This window comes from Caloenas nicobarica, chromosome 5 (assembly GCF_036013445.1).
Source record: "Caloenas nicobarica isolate bCalNic1 chromosome 5, bCalNic1.hap1, whole genome shotgun sequence".
Lineage (NCBI taxonomy): Eukaryota > Metazoa > Chordata > Aves > Columbiformes > Columbidae > Caloenas > Caloenas nicobarica.
Genome location: NC_088249.1, coordinates 60,563,076 through 60,580,579, shown reverse-complemented (window position 1 = coordinate 60,580,579; position 17,504 = coordinate 60,563,076). Strand labels below are relative to the sequence as shown.

The 17,504-nt window shown below is 34.7% G+C and overlaps 1 protein-coding gene across 1 annotated transcript in view; it reads right to left on the bottom strand.

Annotated features, from left to right (window-relative positions):
- The window catches only part of CCDC73 (coiled-coil domain containing 73), an 81,397-nt gene that overhangs the window by 38,616 nt on the left and 25,277 nt on the right, over positions 1-17,504 (bottom strand). Inside the window, exons 3-6 of the mRNA XM_065635185.1 lie at positions 6,687-6,758; positions 3,297-3,368; positions 2,453-2,488; positions 1,839-1,913 (exon numbers count right to left, since the gene is read on the bottom strand). Coding sequence (XP_065491257.1) covers positions 1,839-1,913; positions 2,453-2,488; positions 3,297-3,368; positions 6,687-6,758 — 255 coding nt within the window. The remainder of the gene's footprint in view (positions 1-1,838; positions 1,914-2,452; positions 2,489-3,296; positions 3,369-6,686; positions 6,759-17,504) is intronic.

The window sequence follows — 17,504 nt, the reverse complement described above, 5'->3', positions numbered from 1 at the left end:
TTATACTGATTTTTTTACTAGAGAAATTTTGAAAATGCATAAATCCTTGTGTTTTCTGACATGTATCATAAAAGTAATGTTACAGTCTGTAAACCAGACCCTTAGAAATAAACAGGGAAGAAAACAGATAAAGTATCCCACTCAGGTCCTAGAGGAATAGGTGTGCACCCTGATGGAAAAAAATTCTAGGTAGATAACACTGAATGGTGGCATAAAAAGACATATTTCAACAATCCTGCATGCTTTAATAAGACTGGCATTGGAAGTTATTAACACTTTTTCATACACCGTCGACAGAGAATTTTGACTTGCATAATACTTAAGATCACAAGAGCTTTAGTCTCTATATCTCTTAGAACATTCAAAGAAACATTGACAATGTCTATAAAAAAAAAAGTCAAAGAACCCAGTGTGTGTAAATCTTCTACAGAAAACATTTCTAGAAAAACTAAGCCTAGAAAACAATCATTTTAATGTAGAACTCTGACTCTCTGGATAGAGAGGGCTACAAAACCAAGTTCCAAATTCTTTACTCTTATTTTAGGCTGATTTCCAAACTATATTTCTAGGTTCGCAGGTTCATTGTGATTCCCTGCTTCCTCAAGTCACAGCAGAATTTCCTAGATCTGAACTATACTGTTACACAAATGTTTGATCTGTGTACATTAACATTTAACGTTATGCTCTTTTTTTTTTTTTAATTTCTGTTTTATCTTACAAAAGAAAGGCCAGTGGAATATTTCATTACTCTTGCTGTCCACATATTATGTTCAGCAGACCACGGAGGGATATTCTACATCATCTGTGATATGCCAAGGTTTGAACAAGGCAACAAAATCCTTACAGCTATTGCACAGGCAACCAGCCATGGGAATAAATTCTGTTTGCTCCTAAAATACCTTCAGTGCTACCTGATGATTAAACAAACAACCTGATACCAAGTAAATGCACCCCATAAGAGAATGTTAATAAAAACCAAACATGTCACAAAATCATGGGTTATGCAAAATCCATTAGAACCATTTTGTTTTCAACAGAATTATTACCCCACTCAGTTTTGGGTAGAAAAATAATTCGTTCCTGGCAATACCTGAAATCTGGCACTGCATTACAATGCTAATTCTCTTCTGTGTTGAACAAAAACCTTCAGAGTTCTACTCTTTTAATCCATTTTCAACATATCTGCCTTGGTCTTTAAAAGAAACCCAAGTACTAGCTATGCTCCTATGTCTTCCTTTAATTCAGGTAACCATGAATCAGAGTCACAACTGCTCCAGTAACAAGTAATGATATGAAATACAACATAGAAATAACACCAAACAGCACCAGAATAAATTGTGTATTTATCTGACAATTTTATTGACAAATGGGCATTGAAAACCCATGGGTTAAGTGGTAAATACTGAAACTTCCTAGTAAAACAAAGGAAAATACTAAAAAAGAACACATAGCACTATGAGTTGGTGGCCCAGTGTGAATTCCTGTTTCTGTGTAGGAGTCCAAAACCAGAGTTTCCAGACAGGTGAGAAGCAAGAACAGAAAGGAGAAAGACTGTGGAAATGAAAAGAGAGGACACTTCACGTGCTATTTGGACTTTCATTGAATCTGCAGCTCTTCTGGGAGAGAATCACTTTAGCTGGAAGGGTTAGAGTAGTCTTGGCACTGCAGACCAGACCAGAAACTCAGTGTTAGAAAGTGAGGTGTACATATACTCGAAAGATTAAATGAGAAGGCCTTAAAGACCCTCTTAAAAACAACTATTTTCTTACCAGTGAAAAAAACTGAAACCAAACCACTTGCATACCAAGGAAAGTTATTTAACAAAAATAATAGTTTACCTGTAATGCTTTTAATGCTTCTTTCAGTCCATTGATTTCTTTTTCTTTTGTTTCTACAGCAAGTTGATATTTTCCCTTTCAACAAAAGCTGTACTTCAGGATTTGGGCAGAATAAATGCATTTACAGCAAGAATTTATCAACAAGAACATTATGAAAGTAAAGCACTACTCTGCTATGACAGAATGATTCATTAGTGAATAATTTAAAAATGTGCATATATATTGCTATAAAAAGAACAGTGAAAACAATAGTATATTTTCACCACTTATGACTAGGCAGCAGAGCTTATAACTATTTGCCCCAAACCCCCAAAATAAAGTAAATTTTGTATAGCTTCAACATAGAACTAAAACAGAACACTTATTCCCTACCAGATTTTTAGCATAAGCAGATTTTAAAGTGAAGTTTCACAAGTAATTAAAGTTCTATAAACAAAAAAACCTGAAAGTAATAAATATTATAAAGAAACTTCTTTGAAAATGCCATAGCAATAGAAATAATTTAATTGTAATATACTTTATACATAGAACATGTTCAGTAAGTTGTATAGCATTATCACTTGCTTATGTGCTTCACTGAATGACAAAACCCAAATAATTTTAACATAGAATACCTTTTCTTCTTCCATGGCAAACATCCGTGCCTGAAACTTCATTGTCAGTGGCAAAAAAAAAAAAAGGAAGAAGAAATCAATAGAGCATGTGGGATTAATTTTATTCATGCAACTTGACAAGACAATCTAGTTACATCATCCTGCACAGCGTATTTCCTGTTGGTTGTGCGTTTTTTTTTTTCCTTTAACTACTGTATTTACAGGGTCACAAGCAGCAAGCTTGTAAATCACTAAAAACCTAATTGCCTGTCGATTTCTTTTTTGTGTGACACGCTTGTGATGTAGCATTAGTAATAAATTCTTCATCACTATGTGCCACAGTTTTGGTTTCTATGACTGTCCTCTGCAAGTTCTTTCAGCACTGATATTTGTTGATTACATATTGCAGAGAGAAAAACCCCACAATCATGACTTGAAAGACTGAAACACACTTTCAAAAGTTGAACAGAATGAGTTATGTGGCAGATTTTTTACCATGGTCTACAAATCTAAACTTGCAGAAGATAGGACATCTTGCAGAGAGGAGAAAAAAATGACACAAAAACCCAAACCAAAACAAACAACAACAACAAAACATAAATATTAAAAGCAGCATTATCTTCTGAAGGAATTTTTGAAAAAATAAAAATGAAAAATCCCAGGAAGAATGGCTTACTGGAAAGAATGCCAAAATACAGGCACTATACTGTGTCTAGAAGAAAGAAAAATAACCAATTTCTTTAAGCTGTATATTCTAACATTTTCTATGCAACATAAAAATACTTTAGTACCATCTGATAACGTGCTATAACACCATCATATTTTAAAATCTTGTTGTCAAAGCTAGAAGGTCTTATTTTGCTACCTGTTTTTTAAAAGCTGCCATAGCTTCTTTGTTTTGTTGGTGCAACGTGTCCGTCTGCTGCTGCAGAGTTTCCTGCTCATGTGAAACAACAATAGTGTGTTTTAAATATTATCTTAGTGCAAACCATACATATAGTACTTCAAGAAAAAAAACCTGATTCCTTGTGAAATATTTTTAGAAAGACATGATTGATTAAAAACAAAACCTGAAGACTAAAAAGAGACATTTGTTAAGTGGTAATTGCTCTTTTTTGTAGCAGCTTCTCTTTACTTCATAACAGGCAACAATTCTCACCTCTGGAATTCAGATTTGTTGCTGCTAGGACTTGTAAAAGCAACTCCATTGCCATCTGAAAACAGCATCTTAACACAGTTACGGGTAGTTATAATAGAATTTCAATTTTAATCTGCATTTAAAAAATATTATCCCACTAAAACTTAACAATCTGTTTTTCTGGTTTTAGTTAAATTTTAGTCATTTAACAAACTACATGAAAGAGCCAAAGGACAGCAGAAAAGACTAAGCATAAGGTGATAGCTTAAGATTTTTATCATCCTACTGACTGGCCTTACTCTTATCCATAAAAAGAAGAAAATTATTTAAAGATGTACTATTATTTTTGTTATTGTTTCGTATCATAATCTCACAGACTAGTAACTACACTCTGCAAGTTGGAAATCTTTAACATCTTTAAGCATCATGTTCCTATACAAGATAGGAAAAAACAAACATAACAAAACCACAACACTCATTACAATTGAGGTGAAGTAATATGGAAGATACGTAAAATCAGGGGTTTTTGTAAGTTCTAGACACTAAAAAGTTTTAGGTAAATGTAGTCAAGAGGCTCTGTCCTTCAACAGTTATTTCAAAATATAGATGAACGTTTAGCTAAGAAATCTTAGTGCGAAGTCGGGAACAATTAAGTAATGACTGCACAAAAATAACTAGAGATTGACACTATTAAAGAAAGGCTGGGAGAAAATAAACTGGTCATTTGTTTCACACATGAGAAGTCTAATGTCTTCTCCTGACTAAACTGAGGTATTCAGAGTTTTTCAGACATAAAACCCATTTCAAAATTGCTGTTTTCTCCAGGAAATTGGTTTCTCTTTCAGCAAGTGAGAGCTGTTGCCCGTTGATACAAGAAAAACAAGAATCCATGGAGGTGAGGCGCTTTGTATTCATGTACATACTCATTCATTCATTGTAAGACAGGTAAAGTTTTGATTTGCCTCTAGCACACAATAGATACAAATATTCAAAAATGTGAAGATTAAAGTCTGAGGAATGTTTTCCTCAAGGTGTCACCTAGAGCTGAGCTCAAAGACCCAGGTTCTCTGGTGGGTAAAGGGCTCGGCAGCTGCTCCGGGGAGCCAGCGACAGTGACGGCAGCTCAGCTCTTCTCAGCTGAGTGTTCCTACCCGCCACGGGAATACAACTCTGCATCCACAGGGCTGCTGCATTAAGATGACACTCCTTTAGATTCTAGGAATTCAAGCCAGTTTTGTCACTGATGTAGTTGGTAAGTGGAAAAAATCATTACTGACCTCTTCATAACATACCACAGTTTTCCTTGTACTTTATATTCAATGGATGTATTTTACTCTAAAAGAAGAGACTAGGAAGTTTCTACAAATATTCATTTCCTAACAGTCCTCACAGCTGAGACTATTAAATAGAACAATTATATATAACTTTCTCAGAAATTCAGTTTTGGAATAAGTTTTCCATACGTATGTGTGCTGCAGGGAGAGTGAAGAACAAAGTTACTTTTTAAAAATATACACAAATCACCTTTCATATTGTGATGTTATAATAAGTATAATGATTATGTTTATTAGATTTTCAACAATATTTTCTCCAGTAATTGTTTTACCTACTCTAGCATATGTTTTTTCAAGAGCAGCAACAGTATTCATAAAATGTAGACAAAGATCTGCTTTAAAATTGTAATCTTAAACCAGAAACCTAGCTTAAGTCATGCCTTTATTTTAAAGTAGTTTGCTACATTTAAGGAAAAATAAAATATATACTGAATCACAGAAATATTGACTGAAAGGGATATCTTTGAAGGAAAATATATAAGAGAACCTTTGATAAGCCAGGGGAAGCTATCTACTTACTGAACTACTACTGAGATCAATGTGATTCTGCATTCAGAAACCATCAGGTCACAAATTCAATTTAGAAGTCATACTCAGCATTTTCATCTTACTGGAATCTCCAGAACCAGAAAGCTGTCATTGACTTGTTCCTTTGAAGTTCCAGAGCTCTACACATGTGTTCACATGAAGTTCCTAAAATCTACAACTCATTGTTGACATTAGGTTTGGCATGTGCCTACATTAAATGCAAAGTGCAGGAAAAAAAAAGAGTTCACCTAACTGCCTGTAAGTCACATCTTTATTAATGGTAAATTAAATTGCTGTTAAGGTCTCAGAATGAACAGAAATCATGCCTTTTGAACCCAGATTATTAGGAACTGCAGTGCCAGGTTAAGAAAAACTAAGAAGGGTTACAAATTGAAAGCACTGTTGCTTTTGTAAATACAAAATGTTTCCTGTTTCTGTGTGCACATATATATCTTTCAGAAAAAAACACATAGTTAGGATTATTAATTTAAGACGGTTAGGATGAACTCCAAGATGAAACAGTCTTCCGTTACTACTAAGATGTTAAATATTCCAAGATCAAGGATAGAGCTGAAATTATTGTTTTTTCTGTGATCATAAAATATACAGAGTGAAGCCTTTTATCTTGTGACCTAGTGACAGGGGTCATAGGTTTGATTGTATTAGAGAAAGGAATGGATTTCTTACAAAAGCATAACCTCAGGAGCCCTAACCCTAAGAAGAATGTTAGACTTATTTTACTGAAAATCTCATTCAGAGCATTTAAAAGCTGGCAAACCACTTTTGAGTATGTCCAACATAAGTTTATTTTAAAATATTTTTTTCTGAAAAATTGTCACCTCCAAAAGACGCAAGTGAGGTGGTTTGTACCACTGCGCCGGTACTCGCACTTGTCAAAGACAAGTGTAATACAGAGATGATGCTGCGCAGCTTCCCCCACACTAACGTGTCAACATGCCTCATATTAAGCTAAATGTCTTATTACTTCAATATTTACATCCCTTTTGACTGAAGATTTCCAGTCATGCCAAATATTATGATGGTTAATCAGATTTCTAGGTTGGGCACACTCCAAATCAGTATAAAAGCTACAGAAGTTCACGGCTAGACAATAAACTATTGGCTACCACATGCTACTATTGGAAATCAAAATAGCCTGAAAAAGAGGGAACTGTACAAAATCACAATCCATATTAATAGTATATTAAAATTAAATCCCAGCAGTTAAAATACTAAAACCACGTAGGTAAGTTACCTTCTGCCATTCAAGTTCCTGTTTCTCTACAACAATTTTACTTATTTGATCTTCATAACTGATCTCTGTTTCCTAGTCAAAAAACAAAAACAAATTTACGTAACACAGTACCTGCAAATCAAGCACCAACATAACTTGTGTATTCATACTCTTCTTTTACAGTCCAGTACACAGAACAGTATGTGCCTACACACCGCACAGCAAAAAAAACCAAAAGCTGTCTGAATGTGGTAAAAGAGCAGATGAGTTCAGCTGGTTTGGTCAGAAAATTTGTAGAAAAAATAACTTGAATTGAAGTCCATAGCAGAAGATCAGGGAGTAGGATTACAGCTCCCTTAATTAGCAGGAACAGTTCCCTCTTCATACATATTCTCATCTGCATCTTACAACAAAACCAGACTCAAAGGGAAGAAACCAGACTTGACTTGAATATTCTGATGGACCCACTCAAAATACTGCAATTAGGAGAATGCAAACCACAATAACTGCTTCAAGAAACAATTGTTAGTCAATTATACAGACAATCATATTTAACAAGTCAGAATTTTTGGGACATTTTAATTATTCAACTCAGTGCATTTGAATCTTTATTCTTTTTGACATCTCCCAGGAAAACTGAAAAGTTTGTCAGCAATTACTTCTGTTATTATGATAAATATTTCACTTTTTCCATAACCTTCCGTGCTAAGAAGCATCCTGACCTACCAGATGAAAGTAAAAAGTTGAACAGAAGTCATGGATAATCAACGCATTTTATATAAGATGAGCTACCTGAAAATCTGAGAACATTATTAAAGTCTGACATTTCTTTCACAGTTCAGAAGGTGGACTTGTAACAGGAAAGTACGTTATTTCTCCTGTTGCTGCAGAAGCACTTTGTCAAGACTCAAACTAATACTGCAATAATAAATGAGACTTACCTGCTGATAATCTCAGTGGGTGAAAATTTATAGGAATTTTCCTGAAACATTCTGGTATTCAAGTCAAATTTTCCTAACTGGAGTCAGCTTCCCTTTCCAGCCAAATTTTTATGAGCACCGGCCTCCCTTTACAAATATAATACACAAAGGAAGAACAACAGGTTCCCCTATCAAACAGCCACAATTTCTTGCAGGAACAGTATTTAGGCTTTTGATGTCCATCACAAGCAACTCACCGCTGTCCCATTACTGCATACAGTCAAAATCATTAATAACCTTTAAAGACCTAGAGAGCTAAGCTAATGTGTTGCTCTGAGCTTCAACAGGCTAACTTCCTGCCTTTTCTCTGCACACTGATGATCACCTTGAAAAAGTGACCACATTAAGGTAAAATTTACTTCTCTTTGATGAATCGGTGTAGTAGCAACATTTATCGAGCTCTTGTGTTGGACACACTCCACCAAGGGCCAAATTGACCACGTGAGGGTAAAAGAAAACTCCCAATACTTGAGCCACATTCTCTGAGTTACTGTGTATTGATATATTAAGTGGACATTTATGCTTTTTTGAGTTCAAATTCCCCACCAGAGTTTAAAACCTGCATTTTAAACTAATGGAAAAATCAGCACTCTTCAAAAGACTCACACTTCAACGGCCCAGACTACTGCAAAAGAAGCAGCTATAACCCTCAGGGAAACAGTGACAGCTCAAGGAAAAGGCCGTTTATGGATTTCTCTAGTAAAAAATTAAAAGCAGGCCTCAAAAACTATTTTATTGATATGAGGTTTTAAGTAAAATTGTACTGAATTGTAATACCATGAACGACTGTTACTTAACATAACCAAAAAAAAAAAAAAAAAAAAAATCACCTCTGGATGAAGTAATACATTTTCTGAAACAGGGGATGAACAAAGTGAGGTTCTTCCTCCTTCCACAGTGAAACAGATAACACAAATGTTTGGCTACAAAAAATAAAGTATGCTGCATCTTTAAGAAAGATAATTCTTTCCTAAACCCAGTACAAATGAGGATTCCAAGTTTTTAATACAAGGCTATTTACGCTTCAACGATTTATGCAAGACTGTTCTAAAGATTTTGCAACCCTTTCTCACTTACTTTGATGTTTGATCCATAGTCCCACTGTACTATCAATAGAAATAAAATGGCAAAATATGTCCCAAGGTGATTTAAAATAGGTTTTTGACACTGACATCTTTTATAGGTTTTAGGGTCAAAACTGACTTCCTTGATTAACAGGCAGTTTACAGGCACATGTGTGGACAGAAGTAACACACACTCCTATCCACAGGAGGCTATTCCGAAAGATTTCAAGAGTTGAGGTATATTTTTAGATCCTACAAGTAACACTCACATGAATTTTACATATAAAATATTGAACGTACATTTAGCATTAAGATTTGGCTCACAGAGAACTAGAGAAGAGTTCTTCCACTTTTGTTTCTCTGATATGTACCAGCAGAATATAGATAGAGGAGACCTAAAGACTTCATATGCCTTATGCTAAAATTAAAAAAAAAAAAAGTGTGTATATATATATATATATATATATATATATATATATATATATATATAAAAAATCAATGCTTCCCTATTCTGCCCTAACAAATAGTACTTCAGAGTTGCAATTAATTTGTTTTCTGATCCTGATCTATAAGTACTGAAAGAAAATACATCCCCCTTAGTTCCCTGGAGTGATAAAAACAAATGAGGTTGACTTACAGCTTTTTAGAGAAGTGTAATTGTAATAAATTTACACCATTAAGCAACAAAAGCTATTAAAGTGATGTATTATTAGCAAAAGCCTTGTTCAAAATTGTAAGAAGTAAGGATTACAGAATCTGACCCTTAAGCACACCATGTAAACCATTCCTAAACTAACTGAAATGTCGTATTCTTCCCTAACTCCAGACTACATATTTCTACCACTCCCCCGTGCAGACATTAGCACACGTACAGGTATTTCAGAGACAAACCCAGAATTTTGGTCCAGTGAACAACTAAAGTGGGAGGAGGTGGTGAGCAGATACCCCACGGATCAGATCCAGCTTTGGGGAGCCCAAAAATCTGTACCAATGCAGAGCATTTACAGAACAAACTTCAAACTGCAACTCGCATCAGAAAAGAAATACAGCTATGAAGATAAAGTGGTAACAGAGATAAAAAATGCGTAACATACGCACTGTGATTCTGACCTCACTAAAATTTATGGCGAATTTATCACTAATTTCAAGGGTTGTTGGAGAATCTATCCATATTAAACTTACTATGAAATAAAGGGAAAAGAATGTCATATTTTAAAGGAGAGCAACACAACAGATACTAGTGTCACAAATTCTTGACAAAGAAAACTTCAAATAAACTGGGTTTACCAAAACATGTTACCTAAATGAAACCAAGCCTTTGGTGTACATAAAAAGGTCATTTTAGTGCAAAACAAGAAGATTTTTATAAACAATGGACCTGGCAGACTTTGTAATCCAGCATATACATCATTTCAATTTTAAAATGTGTAAGTATTTTAAATCCTAATGAGGACACTGAAAATACTCACAGAAACACATTTTTGTGCAGATAGTTGGTGTAAAAAAATTACAATTGTTCTAAGAAACAGTGTATTAAAAGTGAAGACATAAGTAATTTTTATCTCCCATATCCATACCAAGCACTTTACTTTTAACTAAAGAAATACATCAATATAAGTTTGAAAACTGCATTAATTTCCATTTTAAGTGAGCCCTTTGCTTTGAATACTAAAGAGGGTAAGAACTCAAGTTCTAAGTGAACAACCCCCCTCCAGCTCACTCCCAAATTATAAAGGAAAATCTGGAAGCTATCAAAAATGTGTATATATGTAACTACTGTTGAAAAAAATAAACATCATAAATACTTAAACTGCGAATGACAATTACATGATAAAAATGTTCTCATGTGAAATCGCTAACAATTATAAGCCTTATCCATCATTTTTACTTCTTTCAAATGACATTTATAATTTACCCATTTTGAACTGAAAGCTTTTAAAAGTTGTGTGAAGCACTTTTTTAAAAAAAAGTTCCACCAGCTGCTTAATAAAACAAAAACGTTTTTGTTATACCTAGGAGAATAATATTGTATATAACTTTGATGAGGTATCGAAAAACCCACAAAACCTTAAAAGTGTTCATTTTTTTATTAGATGCCTTAGGACTACATGGATTTAAGTGTTTTTCTAAAAAAGACTACCATAACAATAAAAGAGGAGTAATTTGATGGTTTATTTACTCGTTGTAACCTTTCGAAAGTGTCAAGCCTTCTCTAAAGTGTTTGCTTCAGGCTGTAGTTTTACAAGATGGGCTGTGGATTGGTCAAGCCCCCTCGATTCTTGACCCTGAACAGATTTAGGAACGGAGTACAGCTGCCTCATGTCCAAGCAGCCCAAACTGCTGCTAGGTACTTTTATTATCCTTTTCAAACTCATAATCTACCTCCTACAAAATTGCACATCCAATTTCTCATGCAGGTCAATCAAACAGTGGTCAGAGAAACTACAGTTTCTGATGCTTTCGTGCTATAGTCAGATTACCCTTCACCAACTAAACAGTCCAGTGCAACTTTTAGAAGACCGCATGAATATCCTTCTTCAGTTTTGTCCCCAGGACAAACAATAAAGAAAGAGAAAATATTTATAAAACAGCTTTAGTCTAACTTTAGTTCCTGAAGCAACATTTTTGGATCTTACTAGTTACGACAGTCAACCAAAACCCTTAGTAACCATATATTTGGAATTTATTCTTAAAAACTTTCCTTTTTCAGAAGCAGGGAAAAAGAAATGTACACCAACCACCTCTTTTCCTGCTCTGTCCTTGATTTCACCACATAGGCTGCAACTGCTCTGTATTTAAATTAATCTCATCTATCTAAATATATCCCTTTAAATGCTTGCATTGATACTTATAATTCTCTTCTCTCCAACTTCAAGTAATCAGTTCCTAATCAAAAGCCACATTATTTGCTAACACAGAAGTTAAAAGCTAACACACTACTGACTTGAATAACTATGTTGTGTATATCAGTCACAAGATCCATAAACTCCAGTAGTGCTTATTCTTTTATATGCACATACTTTTTTTTTTTTTTTAAATATCCAGCTCTCCTTGTTTCCATCATTTTGCTAAAAAGTACCCCAATGTACACTTAGGCAGAAAATCCAGTTTGAATATTGTCTGGATTATTTGTTCTGTGTCCCTGCAGCCTGTGTTAGTGGTGTCCTGTTTGCCACCTTCTAGGTAACAAAGAAAAGCCACACACATTTCTATTCTGTCTTATTTTAGCATTGTTTCTTCTCCCGCCCTTAATTTCCTCTTTTTACTGTAGCCTTTATGGAAATCAAATCAAGCTCTTCACCATTCTCATTGTTTGTTAGCAGTTACAATTGTTCCTTGCAATAAACCTCACCAAAATCTTTCATTTCCCTAGCATCTGCTTCATTTCTAGAAGATATTTCTGCCTTATGTTCTAAAGTAGTAATTGTCCTTCTCATGAATGGAAACTCCAAAATATAGTATTAAAAATTTTCTTTCATTATTCTATACTTATCCTATGCAACAGCCTGAAGGTAACTTAAAACCAAACAAATCTTTATTTCTGCAACAGCTCCATTCAATCTCATGTTTTTGGTCCCTGTAGATTTTTTCCACAGAGCTGTCTATATAACCACAGCAGGTGCCTCTGGTGCCCTTTTGATCTTTTCTGCTATTCCACACATCCGAAAACGGTGGTTCTCCTGCAGAACACATCACCACCAAGGCCTAGCTTTGGGTGTATTGTATTTTTTCTGGAGTTATTTTTGTTAGTTTTTGGTTTGTTTTTTTTTTTTTCCATATTTTTTTAGGTCTAGATATAGCACAACCAATACGAGTGTTATGCTCGTAACTGGTATGTTCACCAATATTGTAATACCACTAATGACTCCAGTTTAGTCCTTCTGCTTCACCTCTTCTGGTGAGTAAGTTTATGGTTTCATCAACTTTCTTCACTTAATATCTCAAAACCCAATTTGCCTTTTGGGCCCAAGTGACATTTGCATATACTAACCTTATACTGCCAATTCCGGCTTTCATCTCAATACTGAACTCCACTTGCCCATCTTCTCTGTGAAACGCTGCTAAATAGTTGCGTTAGCTCTGCACAGTTACATACATCTCTTCCATTCTGGACAAGAGTAGCTCAGGTATCCTGAGCTGCAACGTTCTACACGGTGCTACACTGTGCAGTGCAAAGCCCTTCAGAGCTGCCAGAAAGCAGAGATGCATTTTAGGAATGGGACGGAGTAGTTAAGGGTGAGCAAAGTCCACTCTCTAAGAAAACCTAGAAATAGGCCACTGTGCTGCTCAACTCAGATTAGAATAGCCAAGGCCATGGCACAGGCAGAGCGTGAGGAACTCAGATAAACTCACTCAAATCTATCCGAAGGGAAGAGCATGTCTGGCTCTGCAGAACTAGGGTGAGCTACAGCTTTGGAGAACAGCAACCAGAGAAAACTCGAGGTGAGGTGTTGTGAGAGCTACATTGTCTGTGTCATGACAACAGACATCATTCAGGATTTGTCTCTTTTAGCAAATGAATAAATATCCCTGTATTTTCTTTTTCACTGGCTGCTCACTGGCCATCAACATGAAAGTGGGTAAGCACAAAAGGGAGGTCTAATTTATATCAAAACAGAAGAAGGCAGAAAAAGAAGACAGAAAGGGAAAGAAACCAGGAAAAAAAGGGAAAAGTAAGAGGGAAAGAGAGTATTAGAGGCAGGGAAAGAGACTCGAGTCAATAGCAGCAAAATGATAGGACCAACCAACCTGTCCACAACACAGAACTGATTTGAGAAGTCCTGAGACCCCACAATCCTGTGCATGAGCACAGATACGAAATCCCCTGGCAAATCAGACACCACATCCCCACCTCCAGTGGCTGATTCTAATAGTGCTTTCCATGTCAACACACCCCTTTGGCTCAGGCAAGGGGGATGTTCTATGTAGTGCTCGACAGTAAATAGTAGAATGGTACCAATCAATAACAAGTCTACATGGCTTCAATTTACAAAATTTAGGGGTGGGTTTCAGGATTTTAAAAAAGAAATATTTAAAGACTCTTATATTAAAATATTTATTTGAAGAGAGAAAATGTTTTCATGGGTAAACTCAAAGCTCTTTGCAACTCTAGCGTTCTTTAATACAACATAGTTCTCTTTTATGGTAAAGAAAAATTACTTTGTGAGAAACATGAGAAAATTTAGGACCTGAAAAAAAATTATTTAAAAATATTTTAGTTAAAAGATAAACACTTCCAAGTTATATCTGTATCATAACTGCCCAAACAGAAAAGAGCAAAATTTATTCTTTGTAATTTTTACTAAGCAGAAAAGTATCAAATCAAATAAACTCAAGGCCCAAATGACAGAATCTACAGTATCAGCAAGACTCCGTGGTGTCGCAGCTGACACCAGAAGGGCCTCAACAGGTGCTTGTTTTCAGGTATAGAGTTAGGTCACTGAAAATTGTCCTTTGCACCAAAGGAAAACGTTAGTAAAATTTTAAAAGTGGTCACTAAAATGTATCTTTCTCCTGTTCAGCTAATCAACACATCCACTGCTTCAACTGCTACCAATAATACCCATATCTCCAGGGTATTAGAATACATTTCTGTGGAAGGAAGAACTTCCTTGATTTCTTACATTTACAAGCTTTACTGGCTAAGGATCTTTTTCTGTATCTAGTACAAGAAAGAAAATAATCCAATAAACAACATAGGTGCTTCCTTGTCCTTGTAAACATTATCTTTAAAGCTAATGTCATTGCATTGTACTTCAGAAAACATGACCTGCTATACCACAACTTGATACTGTTAAAATCCATTACATTTATCCCTTATGATAAGGATTGACTCATATTACTTAAGAAAATGAACTCAGCTGATCGCAGAACAAGGCTGACAGACTTTGGAACAAAGTGAATCAGATATTCCTCACTCAAAAAAAAAAAAAAAAAAAAATCATCGAGGCTTGACGAGTGGGAAAGCTAAACTGGCAAAACCACAGAAGGATATTCAAACTATTGGAGTGTGAAACGATCCTTGAGGGATGGGGGGAAAAAGTAAAATCATTTTTTGTAGCTTCTAGTTACATCCATGCTCACATTGAGTCAGTTCATATTAAGAACAAAGACTCTATCAACAGCTAAAGGAATAAAGTGAAGCTGTATCAAGTATAATAATTTAAGCAATGTATTCTCCAGAATAAACTTGCACAGCTAGCATTAACTGGGATTTCATCTGTAAAATAGCAATAGAGTCGAAGAAAAAAAAAAGAATTATGGGCAACTCCTCTAAATTATTTTTCTTTTGAGAGTTTAACTACAGCGACATGTTTAGACAATAAATGCAAAAAACAGATAGATACTCTGAAGTAACACAATGCATTTAATTAAATAAGCATATTCAGAAAAATGAAACTTTAATTTAAAATAGTATGGATTGTATGAAGTGTCTCAGAATATTTTAATACTTAATTGTTTCGTGTTTAATGTTTATCTAACTTCACACAGATAATTTCATCTGCAAATTTATTTTTATTAATTTGAATTTATGCTGCAGTACAACCAACCATTCAAGGCAGTTTATTAAACTCAAAATACTTGATAGTTCCTGTCCTGAAGAGACTCCTGTCTAAGTGACAAGCAAGACCAACAAAGGGAAGAGAAACAGAAGCAAACAGAGGTAAAATATCTTGTCTAAGGTCAAGCCACAGGTCAAAGACAAAACTGAGAGTAAAGTCCACTAGACTTGGCTACAGCAGCTCCATCAGGCCATCAATCTACTGTGAGCTCCAGAGAAACCAGCAGAGATTTAACTCTGGGTGACTTTTTTTTAGCAGACGATATAGTTTAAATTAGCGTGGTTTATTCTTGTCTGCGGAGAAACTACCATGGTGCAAGACAAGCACTATAATTCTCTGAGTTAGTGGTATATTTTGGTATATGCACTACCTTTTTCTCAGGGCTGATTATAAATTTATAGAATAACCCCATGATGTTTGGGTTTGTAAGATATTCATAGCTAAAATCAGAAGAGGATTTGGTAGCATCATTTTTTAAGCAAAAACATCCACACAGAGTTCTGCTTATAAAATACAGCCATGCATAGTGTATTTCTATTTTTTTAACACTTGCTTCTTCAAAATATTAATGTTTTATATTTCAGTTTTCAAACACACTAAGCAAGCAGCCCCGATTTGATTGTTAAAGCAAAGCAAATAACAAAAATGCATGCAGGGATACTTTAAGATTTCAAATTGATCATCTAGTAAAATGCTTAACTTTTTTTTTTAAACTTAAAATACTTACATTTGTAACTACAAGCAGGTACTTTTTCCTCTTTTTTTTAGGATTAAGGAAGACACAGATGTTTTCGAAATTGAGAGACATCTTAACTATGGAATTAACTCTTGGCATTAGCATAATTTTTGAAATTAAAACCACTGTTAAGCCAAAAAATTCTCCCACTCCTGAGGCAACCTTGTATAAAAATCAGTCACTCCTGTAGTATCATACACACAAGAGAGACAAAACCAAAAAATCTCAAAAGCGGAAACTCCATGGCACTCTAATTTAAACATTTAGGCTCTGACCAAGTGCATTAAAATGCAAAGTTGAGTTACCAGTGTAAATTAGATTTAGCTAACAGATCTTACAAGGAAAAATAGACTCCAATAATTATTATAAAAGTTAAATTCTTCAGACTTTACTTTTTAATACAAAACCATAATCGACTAAATGCTACCATTGTAATGAAAGTCTAGGGATCAGACCACAGTGAATTTCAACAATACTGCACCAAGAAAGTAGGATCATGCAGCTTTTTTCTTGATTTTTCTTTTTTTTTCTTTTTTGGGGGTGGCAGTCATTCTTTTACTTACGGTTTTTAAAGAGAGGATTAGAGCATTTAACTTAGATCACATAAACCAAGCTTGTCATCAATACTAATATTTTAAAAGTAATAATACACATCTTTTGAACAGGTCAAATTCATCAAATGCAGAAAGATATACTTCAGGTCTTTAAAAAATACAATAGTTAAGAAACGCTAAGGGGAGAAATAGAAACAAATGTTTACATACATACAACAGAAAAAGTAACTACAGAAAAATATAACTGAAAAATTAACCACAATAAAAGACAGCTGCCTTCGACAGTGCAGAAACATTTTTGCTTTAGTACTATAAAATTATTCAATATATGTATCAGAAACAAAACACACCACGCACCCCCCAGTACTAACTATGCTGTTATTGTAGGGCTCCAGCTTAATAGTTTAGCAAATTTAAAATAGTGAAATAAAGTGGATTTGGTTATTGCAGTAGCTATTTGCTGTCTCAGGGGCTGATAAGCACAAGTAAACAGATAGAAATAAGTCAAACCCACTGCTTTTCTGGCAACTGGTAAATCAGTCTATTAAATGAGAAAGACTTATGGACATGGCAATGACTTGGATTCTTTCTTCCCTTTTCTTAGCAAACGCTGCCCTTCAAAAAAAGAACTACAATGAAATACAGAAAGTTAAGGTAGATAATTTTTGTCAACAGCCTGGTGATCAACTGTAGCAACTTTGTACATTATTATTAGAAAGTCAAATTGATCCCCATGCAACCCTGTTGTCCTTGTGCTGTCTACAGAGACATTTCTAATACAGACACTGCCTAAACCTATGATATTAAAAAAAAAAATCCTGGTTCATGAATTACTTAAAATACAGCATGAAGTTTACCCACATTTATGCAGCATTTTCTGCAATTATATACAAGGAGACAGAAATAAGACAAAGAAACACTAAAAAACAATATAAACATATT